This window comes from Malus domestica, chromosome 17 (genome assembly GCF_042453785.1).
Source record: "Malus domestica chromosome 17, GDT2T_hap1".
NCBI classification, from domain to species: Eukaryota; Viridiplantae; Streptophyta; class Magnoliopsida; order Rosales; family Rosaceae; genus Malus; species Malus domestica.
Window position 1 is genome coordinate 20,071,656 of NC_091677.1, and position 17,690 is coordinate 20,089,345.

General features: G+C 37.1%; 1 protein-coding gene across 1 annotated transcript; it reads left to right on the forward strand.

The window, feature by feature from the left end:
- The first annotated feature begins 962 nt into the window (after positions 1-962).
- Positions 963-17,155, forward strand: LOC114822535 (uncharacterized). Its single transcript, XM_029096936.2, has 12 exons — positions 963-1,502; positions 2,112-2,338; positions 2,755-2,819; positions 3,776-3,850; positions 4,301-4,647; positions 11,875-11,943; positions 12,024-12,112; positions 12,985-15,189; positions 15,314-15,391; positions 15,522-15,630; positions 16,202-16,252; positions 16,374-17,155. The coding sequence occupies exons 1-12, from the start codon at positions 1,146-1,148 to the stop codon at positions 16,422-16,424; spliced, it is 3,723 nt and encodes a 1,240-aa protein (XP_028952769.1). The 5' UTR covers positions 963-1,145; the 3' UTR covers positions 16,425-17,155.
- Positions 17,156-17,690: the final 535 nt, after the last annotated feature.

The window sequence follows — 17,690 nt, forward strand, 5'->3', positions numbered from 1 at the left end:
TTGAGTGTTTTAGGTCAGTTTAAAATCTATAGAGTCTAGTCTTGTGTTTTTAAGTCTAGTTTAGGGTTTTAGAGTTTAATTTATGTAGGTTAGCAGCCCTAGTTAATCCCTAGTTTAGAACGATCCCTACTTGCTTAATACTACAATTACATATTCAATAGGGTTTAATTTGAGTGCTAGTATAATTTCACATCATCAACTCATCAAAATGAGTAGCTATGCTTAGTCAAAATTTTGTCAAAATAAGTTATGTTGGAAGGATCATTGCTACAATTGGGGTCCCTCAACTTATCAAAAAGTGTAGCTATGGTCATTTTGGTCAACTTTGTCAAAATGATTTATGTTGGGAGAACTATTGCTATGATTGAGTTAAAGTTGAGGGACCGCTACTATAATTGGGTTAAAGTTGAGGAACCATTTCTCTAGTTGAATTAAAGTTGATGGACCAATGATAATAAATTTTTAGTTGAGAGACCATAACTGCACATTTTGATGAGTTGATAGACCAATAGTAATGAATTTTTAGTTGAGGAACCATTGCTCAAATTGAGTGAACGTTAAGAGACCATTGTCATAATTTACTTTTTTTTTTTAGTTTTTAATTATAAAAAAATAAAAATTGTTTTTATTCACATAATAATTTAATTAAATCCACAGAAGCACTTAATAGAATTTTTAACGGAATTGTGGACAATATTGATTTGCAAGAGACATTTTGAGGGACTACATGATCGATTTTTTATTTCAAACACCATCTTGATGAGATTGGTCAATTTCAAAGACCATTTGTGATAAAAATTCTTATTTTATAAGTGATTAATGCATATTTATTTGAAAATACGTGGTAGATTTATTATGGTTTTTTTTGGAACGAGTTCATCAATATGTGGCCTATTTTGACCAATAACGTATCATTACGTGCAAGTTTTTTTTTATATAGCAATATATTATCAAATAGAAATGTTATAATAAAATTAACACGTTTTGTGTAAGTTGCTATGAGAAAAGGGGGGAGACGACCTAGGCACATAAACACGAGACCTGTTTGTGACTCTGTTTGTGACTCAAGCAAATTCACAAGAACCCCAATTCAAGGCCAATTCCAATTCCACGCCAATTCCGTCACGCCCCTAAAACTCTAGCCAATGTACTCATCCAAGTCCGGCCGAGTTGGCGGCGGTGGCTCAGGACGCGGAGTCGGAGCCGCCAAGCTTGGCCGAGCCTCCTTCCCTCCGCCCCTCCGCTCCTCAGCCCAAACCAGCCGCCTCTCCCTCGGAGGCTCCAATCCCAGAGGCCGCAACTCAGGCTCCAATACGTCAGCAGCCGCCGCCCCGCCGGCCGTGGAAGAGCAGTTCAGTTTAGTCGCCGGGCGTAACCCACTTGCTTTCTCTGTGATCATTCGTATGGCGCCGGACTTGGTGGAAGAGATCAAGCGCGTCGAAGACCAAGGTGGTGCGCCCCGCATCAAGTTCGGTCCGTCGCCTAACAACTCCCTCGGCAATGTGAGTTTCTTTGGAGCATTTGAACTGGGGATTGCTTAAATTTTGCTAATTTCGTTGGGTTTTGGATTTCGTAGTGTTTGTGATTTGCTTGTGTGCGGCTCTGGGTTGTGTTTCAATTTTGCATTGCTCAAGTTTTTCGGTATGGTGTCGTTGCGTAATCCTTGTTGCTTTATGAAGTTTCATGGAGAAGAAATTTTGGACTTTGCTTATTTCCTTCAACTTTTCACTAGGTTCTTTATATTTCTCTTAATTTTCAGGGGCATTTTTTTTCACTTGGGAGTATTTTAATTTGAAGTTGTTCTTATATTTTTTCAACTTTCGGTTTGGTGTTGCTTGTATAGTTGAAATTTTGTTCCTTTTTGGGGCAATTTGTTACTCTTATGCAGAATTATTACTTTGTCCACTAATTTGGTTTCTTTGAAGTTTTTCTTTTGGCAAGGTTGATGTTTTCGGAGTTTTTGCTATAGTTTACCTGCCCAGATAATAAAATTTGAGTTCTTTTAAGTCTCTCCATTGGAATATTTGGAAATTTTGTTAATACTAGTTAATCTACATGCAGAGATTAATCTTAATGTTATCATTGCTTTGAATGGTCCAATATTGCTTCAGGTTATTGATCTGGGTGGGAAGGAGTTTACATTTACATGGGACCAGGAAGTTGGTGACCTCTGTGACATTTATGAAGAGCGTGAAAGTGGTGAAGGTGGAAATGGTTTGCTAGTTGAATCAGGATTTGCATGGCGCAAAGTTAATGTGCATCGGATCTTAGATGAGTCAACTAAGAACCGTGTTAAACAGCGGTCAGAGGAAGCTGAGCGCAAGAATAAATCCCGCAAGTATGTAGTCTGATTGTCACTGTGGAGTTCCCTCGCTTTTTCATTATTCAATAGTTATAGGCATATTCTTTCTTTAGTTTCTTTTGCTTTGCCACAATTAAATATTTTTAACTGCATTTGCATTGGCTGCTTCAGGGAGGTTGCAATATAGAACACTATTTTTGGTGGTACTTAGGTGCTAATACTATCTTCAATTGTCATCATTCTTGTGTGGTTCTGGTTGCCCATTAGTTGCATTATTTTTACTAAAATTAATTTGATGCTTTTTATTTCATGACTAGTTTCAAGACTTTTTTTTTAGTACAATTATCAGAAGGTTGAAGTCTGTTGTGTTGCAACTGTCAACTGTGTTATGCCTTTGAGTTGTTCCGACTGTTGTCTTATCCCTTTAATTTGTTTTTTGTTTCTGAAAACAGAGCCATTGTGTTAGAACAATGTACAGAGACGAAGAATCAGTTAAAGCAATATGATACTACAACAGGTAAGGTTTTCAATCTGAGTTTCATATATTTTCATATTTTTAGTATAATACAGTCATTTTCTGACTTGCATAGACGTTAGTAGTTTAGTGCGAAGTAGGAAAACACTGAACTTGAGATGCGTAATTAATGTAAATTTTTCCACTATAGTCTACATTGCCTTATAAGAAAATGAGATTGAACTAGCTAGAAATGCACATGAGGATCGATAAATTTTAGCGCGCAGTCTAAATTGAAAAAAATTAATGTGTTATATGTCAATGAAAAATTTTAATTGTTTTTTTCTTCTGGTTTTGTTTAAACGGCTGCTGATCGTATATGTTCAGTTAACTACTGTTTGTTACTTTTTTATTTTTATTGAAAGATTACAACTGAAACCACTGAACTGTTGGGTTTTTCCACCTCATGATGAGTTGTCCTAACTCTATTATGATTAAGAATTAATGTCTTAGAGGATTAAATTGTTTACCTAGTTAGAGTTGTTTTCCCAATTGGAGTTGGTTTCTCAATTGGAGAAGGATTCATAACTAGGTTCCAATTAGGATCAGTAATCCTTATTAAAGAAAACCTTTATTATGCAAAACAATAAGTTGTATACCACTCAAGGAGTTAGAGTGAGAGAATAATGTAAGGGCAAAATGTGTGCGAGAGAAAAGAAAAAAAGATAAGAGTGTATTTTTTGTTCTTGTTCTTGTTCTTTCAGGTTCTCTTCCAAGTGTTAATACTAGAGGGTTGGCAAGATTATTCGTTGTACTCATTATTGATATAGTGAAAGTTTGTTGTTGCTGCTCCGAGGATGTAGGCGCATAGCTGAACCACGTAAATTCTTGGTGTTATTTATCTTTGTTTTTTTTTCGGTTTTCCATTTCCGAGTTTTTTCTGTTTTCCCCATTCTTAAACGTGATATTCACAACATGAACTACATAACTAACGTATCTGATACCTCACTTGTTTCCAGCTAATCAACCTTGGAGGAATTTCAAACGAAAGAAAGAGACTCCCTTTAAGAAGCAGAAAGTTGAACTGCCTCAAGGTGAGTGGAGCCTTCTAGAAGCTTTTATTTTCTAACCTTTTTTTTCTTTTGGGGTGGTGGTCGGTTGTTTCTTGTGCCTTTTTGCACATGATGCTGTGATTCTCTAGACCCATACCTCTACTACCTAAATGATCCACAATTAGACACTTATATTGTGCCACTGTCCATACAAGAAAAACTATTTCGTTGGAACACCCTAATATCAAGCTTCTAGGTTTCCTCTTATACTTCCCCAAGCTCATTACAATAAACTTTTATTTAAAAGTTCTCTTACTATTGTCCCATCTATTTAACCTTGTCACTATCCCAAGCCAAAGTAATCCTTGTCACTATACCTCTTCCCTCCTTTTCACTATTTTAAATTCTTTCTTCTTCCAGGCTTACAGCTTTAAAGTTGTTTTATTTGAGTTTAAATTTTTTATTGAATCGTCTATTTATTTGAATTTTCAGCTCCCCCTAAATCTACAGTTAAAACTGGAGTGTCATCAACAACTACTGCAAAGGGTAAGTACTCATCATCACCTCTTCAAACTCTACCTGAGCAATCTGGTGCTCTACCATCTCCGTTAAGAACTAGAAATAATTTGATGAGTCATGCAAGTGTGGAAGATATTATACCCTTTCAAGTGATTAAAAAAGACAAACCTGCTCCAAGCTCTGATAAAGAAATCCAAATCACGACCAGTATTGTACCACAAGAAACAGTGGGCAAAGGCAATGGTGGAGCTAATGTTACAGATTTGCAGATTATGTTGATTGCTTTGCTCACGGAGAATCCCAAAGGCATGAGAATAAAGGTATGCACTAAAAAATGACATTTAATATATTTGATAATAGCCTTAGGTCTACTGTTAAATCGTCCAATCTTATAAGGTCGTATTATGTTTTTATATTTTAGACATGACATTATTCCAAGTGGAAAAATTCCACTCTGTAAATGATATATTCCCAAATAGGACATATAACCCATCCCACCACTTCACACAAGAAGAGTGGAAGAGAGTTCTAGTTAACCTGATGTAGGATATCTAAGGGAACCCCTGGGCTTTGCCATAAAAGCTGCATCATATAACATATATTGTTGGGTTTTTATCACAAATGGTCCCTGAAATTGAAAATCAATCAATGTAGTCCCCGAAATTGGGTGTCTGAAATCAATGTGGTCCTTCCGCCACAATTCTGTTAAAAATTATGTTATGTGTTGATGTGACACATAACTGGGTCCCATAAATTTAATTAAATATTTATATGTGAATATAAAAATATTTAAATAATAGTATTAGGGAGAATGACAAGTGATCAAATATAGTTACTGTTAAATAGTTTGTTAAAGCTAAATGTAATCAGTTTTGTTAGTAACTGTAGTTAGTCAAGGTAGTTGAGGGTATTCTTGTAATTAGCATAAGGCAGCTAAGGCTATATATATTCACATCTGTACAACTGAATTATTGATTCAATACAATCAAGAAAACTTACTGTTGAAGTTTTCTGTTTCTATATGGTATCACTCCATCCTGCTTTACAGCACTGACCTTCTCTTCCGCTCGACCTCTCGATCGATTCCTGATCGATTCTTGCTTTCTTCTCTCTGATTCTTCACTTTTTTGTTCCCGATCTCTCTTGAATCTTGATCGCTGCAAGCTATGGCTGCTCAATCTGTATCGCAACCTACTGGGTCTTCTTCTCCGATCATCTCTCCTTCGGTCCAAAACCCTAATTCCTCTTCTAATCCGAGTCCTCTGAATTCGTATACTTCTCTTACGATTCACAACATCGGCAGTATGGTTCCAATCAAGCTGAAAAGTTCCAACTATTTGCCATGGCGAGCATTGTTTGCTCCAATTTTCCGGCGATACAAGCTTCTTGGTATCATTGATGGCACTGAGATTTGTCCTTCACCATTCTTGCCCGATCGCTCGATGAATCCTGCCTTCGAGGATTGGTATGAAAAAGATCAAAACCTATTGATCTGGCTCAATTCTACCCTATCAGAAGAACTCATTCCGTTCACAGTTGGTGTTTCTTCTTCTTGAGAACTCTGGGTAAAGCTTGAACAACGTTTTGGTGGAATTTCAGAGGCTCATATTCCAATTACGATCAAGACCTCAATCAATTCAGAAAGGATCTTAGTCCATTTCTGCGTATCTTCAACAAATCAAGGAAATTGCTGATTCCTTGCACGCTGCTGGTGCTTCAGTGTCTGATCATGACCTAATTGTTGCCACTCTACATGGATTACCTGATGAATTCGAGTCTTTTATTGACTCCATCATGCTGCGGCTCTCTTCTACATCTCTTGATGAACTCCATGGCCTCTTACTCACCAAGGAGTTGTCTATGGCTCGCTGCAAGGCTGCTATTTCCTCATCTGCAACTGAACCTTTTCAGGCCTTCTCAGTGCAATCTCAGCCTCCCTTGCTTCCTACTCCATCTGTTTTTGCTGCTCAGAATCAACCATTTCACTTTGCTTTCCGATTTAACTCAAATCGTGGTAAGCCAGCTCGAGGTAATTTCTCCTCCAATCGCAGCAATCGCAATTTTCATAATAGGGGCACTTTCACCAACAATCGTGACAGTCGCAATTATCAAGGCAATCGCAATTATCAAGGTTCTTCCACTTTCAAAGTTCCTTGTCAGATTTGTGGTTCTACCAGTCATGAGGCAATTGACTGCTTTGATCGTATGAATCCGGATATCTGCGGTCGAATTCCTCCAGCCAAACTTGCTGCAATGTGTGTGCATCATTTAGCAAAATCTGCTCAGCCTTGGTTAATTGATTCTGGCGCCACCTCCCACATCACCAATGATGTAGCCAATATTTCTTCTCCAACTCCTTACACTGGAGAGGACAAAGTGTACATTGGAGATGGTAAAGAATTATCTATCCATCATATTGGTTCCTCATCTCTGCACACTCCTCATTCTTCCTTTAAACTGAGCAATGTTTTACATGTTCCTTTCATGAAACATAATCTCTTATTTGCTTATCAATTTCTTAAGGATAATAACTGTTCATTGACTCTTGACCCTTATGGATCCACTGTCAAGGATCGCATTTCGGGGAAGATGCTTTTGCAAGGACCTGTTAGGGATGGTTTCTATCCTCTCAACAGTTCCACCAGTTCTTCTTCTTCACCTTAAGCGTTTTTCAGCATTCAAGCACCAGTCACTGTATGGCACAAGCGCCTCGGACATCCTTCCTCCTCAATTTTTCGAAGAGTCATATCTACCAATAATCCTGCACTGCAAGGCAAGAAGACTATTGATTTTTTCTGCTCAAATTGTGCACTTGCTAAGAACCACAAGCTTCCTTTTGGAGTGGCTTCTTCATCAACAACTCACAGTCTCCAACTTCTGCATTGTGATCTGTGGGGACCTGCCTCTGTAACATCTAATAGTGGCTTCAAGTATTATCTACTTCTTGTTGATGATTTTAGCAAGTACAGTTTGTTTTTTCCATTTAAGTCTAAGTCCGATGTATTTTCTACATTTGTTACTTTCAAAACCTATGTAGAAAACTTCACTGGCAATAAAATCAAGATTCTGCGTTCAGATTCAGGGGGTGAATTTACTAGTCACTCTCTTACTTCATTTCTTCGTGATCATGGTATATTGCATCAATTTAGTTGTCCACATACGCCTGAACAAAATGGTTGTGCAGAGACAAAGCACAGACATCTTGTTGAGACAGCTCGCACATTACTTGTAGCTTCTCAAGTTCCTTAGGTTTTTTGGGTTGAAGCCTTCTCCACTGCAATATATCTTATAAATCAACTTCCTATTTCTGGTCTTACAAAGTCACCGTGGGAACTTCTTTTCCACCATCATCTAGATTACTCTAAACTTAAAGTATTTGGCTGTCAATGCTATCCCTGGCTTAAACCGTACATTCACAGCAAATTGGATGCTAAGAGCAAAAGTTGTGTGTTTTTTGGGCTATAGTCTTCAACATAAAGGCTATAGATGTCTTGATCCCGTCACTAATAGAATCTACATATCAAGACATGTTGTCTTTGATGAAACAACTTATCCTTTTGCATCATTGCCGCCCAACAGTCCCACTTCAAAGATTTCATTTTCTACACCATCTCCATCCTTTGACCTTAAATTCAGCAAACATTTTTCCAATTCTCCTCTAGTCAGTACCTTTTCAGCACCACAGTGTTCTTTTGTACCTCATCCTATCAATCGGATTACATCTTCCAATGAAACTTCTTTCTGTAATCAGTCAGTGGATAATTCTCACACTTCTTCCAGCTCTGCCTCTTTCAATGACTCCTCTCTCTTACCTATTCAGCCTAGTAATCAACCTATTTCTGGGAATACACATCCTATGATTACAAGATCTAAGGCTGGAATATACAAGTCTAGAGCTTATGCAGCAACAAAACATCCACTTCCAGTTGATCTTGACTTTGTTCCTAGTACTTATTTACAAGCATCAAAGCATGCTCACTGGCGAGTTGCAATGCAGGCTGAATATAATGCCTTAATAACCACAGGCACTTGGTCTCTTGTTCCCTCTCATCCTTCTCAAAATGTTGTTGGATGTAAATGGGTGTTCCAGGTCAAGAAAAATCCTAATGGAACCATTGATAGATAAAGCACGCTTGGTGGCAAAGGGCTTTCATCAGCAAGGAGTTGACTTTCAAGAAACCTTCAGTCCTGTTGCTAAACCAGTCACCATTCGGATTCTTCTTACACTTGTTGTCCAAGATAATTGGTTCTTGAATCAATTAGACATTAGCAATGCATTCCTCCATGGTGATTTAAAGGAGGATGTTTACATGCAACAACCTCCTGGTTTTATTGATCCTAACTCTCCCCATTCTGTTTGCAAGATGAAGAAATCCTTATATGGCCTCAAACAAGCACCTCGAGCTTGGTTTGATAAATTGTTTCAAGCTCTTCGAACACTTGGCTTTCATCAATCTCAATCTGATGCCTCTTTGTTTGTCCTTAATGGACCTCAGTTGGTTATTGTCCTTGTTTATGTGGATGACATCTTAGTTACTGGACCCAACTCTCAACTCTATCAACAGTTTATCCAACAACTTAGTACTCAATTTCCAGTAAAAGATCTTGGTCCTTTACACTATTTCTTGGGGTTGGAAGTCCACAGATCCAACAAAGGCATCTTTCTTCATCAGACCAAGTATTTACTTGATCTTCTTAAGAAAACAAATATGGAGGGTGCCAAACCTTGTTCCACTCCTCTTGGTTCTCAGAAACTGGATCACAGTGGGCCTCTCTTGTCAAATCCTACTGAATATCGCTCTATAGTTGGTGGTTTACAATATCTCACTTGGACTCGACCTGAACTTGCCTTTGCTGTTAATCAGATATGTCAATTTATGCATGCTCCCCGAGAACAACATCTTCAAGCAGCAAAACGGGTTCTCAGATTTCTTAAAGGCTCTATTTCTCATGGTTTATGGTTCACCAAAGGTCCTATTAACCTTTCAGCATACTCTGATGCTGATTGGGCTGGCTGCACCTTTGATAGGCGGTCCACTAGTGGATATTGTGTATTTCTTGGTCCAAATATTGTCAGTTGGAGTGCAAAGAAACAAAGCATTGTTGCTCGTTCCTCCACAGAAGCTGAATATCGTTCCTTAGCACATTTTGCTGCAGAACTAACTTGGGTTTGCAAAATCCTCAAAGATCTTCATTCTCCTCTCCCTACACTGCCTACCCTATGGTGTGATAATATTTCAGCAATCTCTTTGGCATCTAATCCTATTTTTCATGCTCGCACCAAGCATATTGAGATTGACTATCACTACATCCGGGAGTTGGTTCTAGCAAATCTCATCAAAGTCTGCTATGTTTGCAGTGAAGACCAATTGGCTTATCTTCACACCAAATCTTTGTCTATAAGCAGAATCTCTTATTTGTGTTCCAAGCTTCCAATTGGAATCCTATCTGATTCCTCTTTTAGCTTGAGGGGGTGTTTTAGGGAGAATGACAAGTCATCAAATATAGTTACTGTTAAATAGTTTGTTAAAGCTAAATGTAATCAGTTTTGTTAGTAACTGTAGTTAGTCAAGGTAGTTGAGGATATTCTTGTAATTAGCCTAAGGCAGCTAAGGCTATATATATTCACATCTGTACAACTGAATTATTGATTCAATACAATCAAGAAAACTTACTGTTGAAGTTTTCTGTTTCTATAAATAGAAAACAAGTTTAGTTTTATATAATTAAAAATGAAAAAGAAAAAAAAGAAGACGGTGAACAATTCTTCTTCTTCACTCCCACTCGAGCAATCACTACAGTCCCACCCCACCCCACCTCACTCCGTCCTGTCGCACATGTAACCGCAGTGGACAATTTCCTTGTAGGTGCCAGTGTGGTCAAGCTGGAACCGGGTCCAGGTCTGGTCAGGCTAGGTCGAGTCCACGTCCTGAAGCGATTCGAGAATGGATTTCAGGAAGGCGACATGGAGGTGCGAATCGTTGTCGCTTTTTGAGTCGGAGTCTGAAACAAGCTAAAGTAAAAAGAAGCATTCTTATATTGTGATAAGATTCTGCTCGTTCATGAAATGATTGGCCAATCCAACAGGCAAAGCTCTCTGCAGATCTTCGAGTCAAAAAAACATAAACCGAAAGATAGAACGAAGAAGGAAAAATAGTCTTGGAAAACTTGGGATTCCATAAACTAACCAATCCCATACCAGCGAAAGACTCAAAACCAAGCCAATTTGAAGCCAAACAATTCAACACGATTAGAAATTATAGAAAATTAAATAAATAAATAATATTTTTCCATTTCAGTTGAATCTAGCACGAGCAACAAGCCAAAAAGAAGCTTGAAGCTTGAATCCCAATTTATTCATTTACTTCATCTTCTTTTTTCATTTTCATTTTAAAATTTTTAATTATATAACACTAAAAACTTGTTTCTATTATTTAAATATTTTTATATTCACATAGTAATATTTAATTAGATTGGTGGGACCCAGTTATGTGCCACATCAGCACATAATAGAATTTTTAACGGAATTGTGATGGAGGGACCGCATTGATTTGAAACACCCAATTTCAGGGACTACATTGATCGATTTTCAATTTCAGGGACCATCTTGATGGGATGGGTCAATTTCAGGGACCATTTGTATAAAAACCCTATACTGTTTTATGTAGTCGCTGTTTTTAGGTTCCCTAAAACCCAAATTTATCTCAATATGGAAAATAAGTTTCACCTAAACAGTTGTGAAACCATCGGATATCCTATACATAAATTTGACTATGCTCTGCATGCTTATTTCATTCCAAACTATAACTAAAATAGTTTTATTCTTATGACAAACAAGTTATTTCTCAATCCGTTTGAACAATAGAAAACCACTTTAAAATCTTTTTCTAAAGAAAAAAAAACCAAAAAACCACTTTAAAACCTTTTTCAAGAGAAAAAACCAACATACATCTTTAAACAGTGTCGTACATGAACTATTGTTTTTCATGCATAATAATAGGCAATCATATAATGAAACTAATATCTAAGAGCGAGTGTGAGTTCCCCTACTTTGATTCGAAAAACATTTTCATCAAAGCAGGCGGTAGTTATGCTTCTATTGCCAACTGTGCAGCATGTTAGTTTCCTACTGCATTTGTTAAGGTTTTAACAGGGCGTACTAAAAGCTGATACATTATTTTATATTCATCCCTTGCTTATAAGGTTTGGTGTGATTAAAGTTCTATAGGTCTTATTGTGTTACAGACATTATAAAAGGCAAATGATAGACTAAGTATTGAGTTTAAAGGAATCCTTTGAGTGGAGCATAAGAATGAATGCCAGTTGTTGGGAGGGTGTAAGAGTGCAGCTAGGAGAGACGGAATTTAAAACTTTTTTCTCCAAGCTAAATTATGTTAAATAGAAATGGTGAGGGAAACAATCAAATAACTTTGGATATTGTGATAGTGCATCTGGAATTCTAAAAAATCCAACTCTGTTATAAATTCATACAATGTCTTGGTTTCTACTTCTGCTACTTATCTCTCTGGATCTTGCTTTTTTAATAGGATTTAGAGAAAGCTATTGCAGATTCATATCCCAACTCTATAAAGAAAATTGAGCCCATTATTAAGAAGGTAAGTGACGGAAATCCTTGATGGTATTATTCTAATAACATTAAGTGATAATATGTCTTCTCATTCAATTTTGACATCAGATTGCTAATTATCAAGCTCCAGGGAGATACATCTTGAAATCAGGAGTGGAGTTAGAAAGCTTAAAGAAACCTGTGTCTGAAAGTGGAAGGTAATCTACTTTTTGTCCAAAGGCATACTCTGTATGATCAAGTCAAATAGTGGCAAACATGTTTTCCTATTACTCATTGTCTTTTAACTAAAGGCTTACTCTGCATGATCAAGTCAATTGGTGGCAAACATGTTGTCCAGTTACTCTGTCTTTTAGCTCGTACGGAATCTTGGTCCTCAGGAAATAGATGACTTGACACAATAATAAGCCAAAATATCTAAGAATATAGAAGGAATAAATATATTCCTGATACACAATAGTATTAAAGTTAATTTGTAGAAATATAGAAGGAAAATGGGCATCCTTTAGACCGTTCAAATTCTCTTTGAGCATGCATAATATCATTAGAGATGCTTTACGAGTTATCTCCTTGGTTTGTCACACAGAATTTATTGATATCCTGTTGCATGCTAACTCCAATCATTCTGATCTGTATATCTAAGTTTTATGAATCTTTGGTTTTTCTATCTGAATGGTTTTCAATTCTTAATCTGAAAGTTGTTGTTGAGGGTTTTGAATTTTATATCCTTAGGCCATCTCTTTTATTTTTCTATTTAAGGATTTTAGTGCCTTCAAATTTTGTACAATTTGTTCGACATATTCTGATCCCAAACTACTTTATTTAGGATCATTTAGAATATCTCAAAAGTACATGTTTTTTTATTTACTTTGATGGCTTAACCTTTACCAATAAAGATATACGGTTTTTTATTATAGTCTGTTGTAGTTGTATCTGCTTTTATAAAAACTGATTTAACAGATTGAGCAAGGGTTTTCTACTATATATTGATGCAAGTTATATCACGGTGTATTATATTTTGATCATTCTTGTCGGCCTCTGTCTGTCATAATGTGCATTTGTTTATTTTCAGTTCTCCCGAGGAGAAACTTCGCCAGAAACCTGCTTCTGATGGTAACCGTGAATTGCCTGTTCAAGCACCACACTTTGAGGAGAAAGTTTCTCCTAATGAGTTGGAGGAGCAGGTTCACGAACGATTGGATGCTACAATTGGTCAGGATTCAAGTGCATTGATTAAAATTGATAACCAACAGCATTCCGCTGATTTTTTTGGTGAAAAAAGGGGCTCAGACGATAATGAAGCGCGAGGAGGAAGCTCTAGCAATACTGGGAGTGCCAGTGACAGTGATAGTGACAGCAGCGATACCGGAAGTGACAGTGGAAGTCATAGCAGAAGTAAAAGTCCAGCACAAAATGGGAGTGGAAGCAGTAGTGATAGTGAAAGTGATGCATCTTCTAATAGCAAGGAAGGTTTTGATGAGGATGTGGATATTATGGCAAGTGACGATGACAAAGAACTGAAGCTTAAATTGCAAGGCTCTGAACAAGGGTTTTCTACTTTGCCCATCCCATGGAGAACTCCTGATGGCACGAATGTGCAGAGTGGGATTGATGAGAAGCAAGATGATCTTGAAGTTGACGCAGTTGAGATTGAAAAACAGTTGCTTGATGCTGATCAGGTTGCTGAATTGGCTGTAGTTAGTAACTCTAATCGTAATAAAAGTGAAACTCTAGAAGAAACAAAACCCTTTTCACCTGAGCATGGTGAGCTGCAAGGCCGCCAAAGTTTGGTAGACCCTGTGTATGGAGGGGAGAGTTTAGCCAAGGATGACTTCAGATATGAGCAGTCTGACAGTTCTGAGAGGATATCTAAAGGTATATCCAAACAAGGTTCTGAGGTAAAGCACACTGATGAGAAATCTAAAAACAATAAAAGATTAAAAACAGAAATATCACAGCAACCTTCTATTTCTGCGGGTAAAGGTGTCCATCTTTCAGAGGCTTCTCACAATTTGTCTCCTGATAGACTTGTTGAAGGCTCTCATAAGGACCCTGTCTCTCAAATGATGGATAGAGATGATAGGGATGAGAATATTGAATCTGGATCACTAAAGGTGTGCAACCAAGCATTTTCTGGCAGATATACTTCAGAGTTTAAACAATCAAGTTGGCAGTCTTTTGATCATAATTTACAGACAAAGGTTCCTGATTCAGCAGAAAGACCAGATAGATATGCGGAGAGCTTAGGGCATGGCGGGAAGTACTCTGAAAAGAGCTCTCAAATGCATGACGGTTACCTCTTACAAAAAGATAAATTTCATAGAGATACTCAAAATGAGGATGGTTATGCTAATGAGAGAAAGGTTCCAGGAAATTCTAAGGAAGGTGGTACCCGAGGCAAACAGTTAGTGCCCTTGGATCCCCACTACCAGAAAGATGGTGATATGGCTGGAAAGATCAAGGGAAGTGCACAAGTTTCCAGCCTGTTATTGGGTTCTTCACCAAAGTATAACAGCAGAAATGGTGCAGCCGCATCCCCTGTCGTTAATGGCAAAGGCAGTAAACTCCAAAGAGAGTTTTCAGACTTGGAGTTGGGCGAACTTCGTGAGCCCTTGCCTGAGGAAATGACAGTTAATAAGCAATTTGAGAGAAAAAGTTCTTTTAAGCAGTCAGATAACAAAAAGAGCACTTCAGAGAACCAGGTTTCTGAATTCAGTAAAGTGAAACGTGCTGGAAAGGCAAATTTTGATTCAGGAAGGCCAGCCTCTCCAGATTTAAACTCTAAGTTTCCAAGTAATCAGGAAGGCTTGAATAAAAAGAGGAACTACGAAGATCGCATTGAGGATTTAACAAGGTCTCAACAGAGAGCTGTGCAGTCTGAGTCGCAACACCCGTCACGAGTAGATCATCCTGATTTGGGGCGTTTGTTTAGCAAAACAGTCGGTCTTAGTAGTAAATCTAGACAGAATGAAGTTGGAGGCAGACAAGCAATTGGTGTGGCTGGACATGGAGAAAGCAATAAGAAAGCAACCCCAAGTGCTCCTCAGCAGCATAACTCAAAACGAGGGCTAGTTTCCCACCCCATACAAGAAAGTAAAAGACATGCATCCAATATAATGGTGGATTCGACTGATGTACGAAAGAAATCAATGGTGGCAGACGGCAATGACACTGACAGAAAAAAGAGGGATTCTTCTTCAGATGAGAATAGTTGTTCCTATTCTAAGTATGAGAAGAATGAGCCCGAGCGCAAGGGACCAATAAATAATTTCTCTCAGTAAGTGAACATATTCAAGCTTTTACAATAGTGAAAACCATCTGACCAGGCTTTGGCCGTGTTGTATATAATCCTGGTTTTTGACATCTGAATTACATTATACTTTTTCCTTTTCTTATCTTAGGTACGAAGAGTATGTGCAAGAATATCGTGATAAGTATGATAGCTATTGCTCGTTGAACAAAACCATAGAGAGTTACAGGTAATTTGAAGATTCCTTTCACTTCTTTTAAGGCAATGCTGTTTCTCTTTTTGATACTTGTTTGATTAATTGCTTTGTGTTGATTTTATCCAAAATTGTGTCTCAAAACAATTTATTCCTTCTAATATAGGAATGAGTTTGAAAAGCTAGGAAAGGACCTTGATTATGCTACTCAAGGCACGGAGAAATATTATAAGATCTTGGGGCAGGTGAAGGAATCATATCGTCGATGTGAAAGGGTATGCTCTGTTCTCGATTCTCTATAAAGTCTGTAGATGATTGAACTGTGAAGTAATTAAGCAAGACATTGTCTCACTGTTTTCTTGGTCAGATGTAATATTTTGATTATGCAATTTCAGTTGTACTTACTTTTGTTTTCATGATTCCCCTTGCCCAGTGTTGTTTGCATGCCTTCCAATTTGGCTTGAATAAATATACAAGTGAAAATTTTATAGATGAACGCACCTTTTAAGCTTTGAAGTTCAGTCTACCTAGCCCACCCGATAAGCTCAGTAGTGCATGTGCTTGGATTAATCTGTATTTGATGAATAAGGAAAATTTTGGGACAAATACTATAATCATATATAAATAGCTAACATTGTGTTGCTAGTGATGTGGTAACTATTATTTGAAAAAAGAATGTAAATACTTGCATTATTTTTCATTGTGTTTGTTTTTTAGGAGTATTAACAATACATAAAATGTTTCAGATTTTTTTTTTCTTGATTTTGTTTAATTTTTATTTCTCTAATAACTAATGTTTTCTTGTTGAGCTTTTTGGTTTGAGTCAAATAATATTGTCGCTTGCAGAAACATACGAGGCTGAAAAGAATATTTGTGGTACTTCATGAAGAATTGAAGGTGATTTGTTCTTTCCTCGTCGTAGTTGGAGTTTGTCATTGAAATTATCTACGTTGCACTTATCATCTAAGTTTTAAACTTTTTGTGCGAGTGTTGTGAATATTTTCGTGTCTTCCTGCAGCACATTAAGCAACGGATTAAGGACTTTGCAGTCTCATACATGGAGGACTGAAACCTCGTCTTTCAGGCCCGAGGGTGTGACTAGGAAGCTAGTTGTTGAAAACAGCACAACAGAGTCCTCTTGCTGAACTCATGTCACGTTGAGAGAGCGTTCGCAGTTTTGCCGTGCCCGCGCACCCAGTATACCCGTAAATAGCACTTATAGTCGTATGTACATTAGTTTTGTATTCAGGTCAGGCTTTTTGTTCTTGTTTTGCCTGATCAGTTCAGCCTATTCGGTTTATTCGGGCTTCGTGACATTGTACTTCATGTGCATATATTTGTATGAAACCTTTAAGGGAAGGAATCCCTATTTTTTTTTTTTTAAATGGGGATTAGTTGTAGGGTCCACACCATATCGAACTTTAGCGATTCAAACCGTCTATTTCAAGTTGCAACTCATAAATCATCCTTGCAAAATATTAGCCAAATCGGAAATACTTTGTTATATAAGAAACAATGAAATTTTATTTTGATAATTATATAGGCAAAGGGGTTTGTATTGAATTGAATTTTTGCAAGGATGATTTATGAATCGAGACTTACAAAATAAACGGTTCGGATCGTTAAAGTTTAATGTGGTGTGGGCTCCATACCTAATCCTCATTTTTTGAAAAAAAAAAATAGGGATCCCTTTGCATAAAGAGCTTGTGTATTTGTATATCATATCATATTCAAAAAATGGGGACCCCTTTGTATAAAGAGCCTGTATATTTGTATATCATATCATAACTTGCAGTGGAACTCAAAGAGTTAATAAATAAGGCTAAATCATTGACACGATCCATGCACGTAATTGACAATGTGTACAAGTCTTATAATGGATTTTTTATAATAATTAAGTATGGAACTCACCATCTATGTAATTGTTGAATTTTACTTTACCGTGCTTATCTAAACTTCGCGACTGTTACTTATAGTGTCTGATTACAGTGCAAATTTTGGTTCATGAAATGAAACAACCATGTAGTCACATGTAGAACAAAGAATTATGCCATCAGCAAAAATTGTCAAGTTGTAGGAAGCCTTCTTAATTAATACAAGAAAAATGGGTGTCTAAAGAAAATGAAAAATAGGTGTTGAGAGAAAAATAAATTCATAAAAAGTAAAAGAAGGGTATACTTGGAAGTTTAGTAAATTATTTTGGGTGTCTAGAGAAATAAGGGTGTCCAAATTTTAAGTCAAAAGATAAAATTTGGGTGTACACAAAACCACTCATGTTTTATTTTCTTTGATTTATTAAGTTGTTTTCGTTGTCCTAAAAAAGAATAGGAAAAAA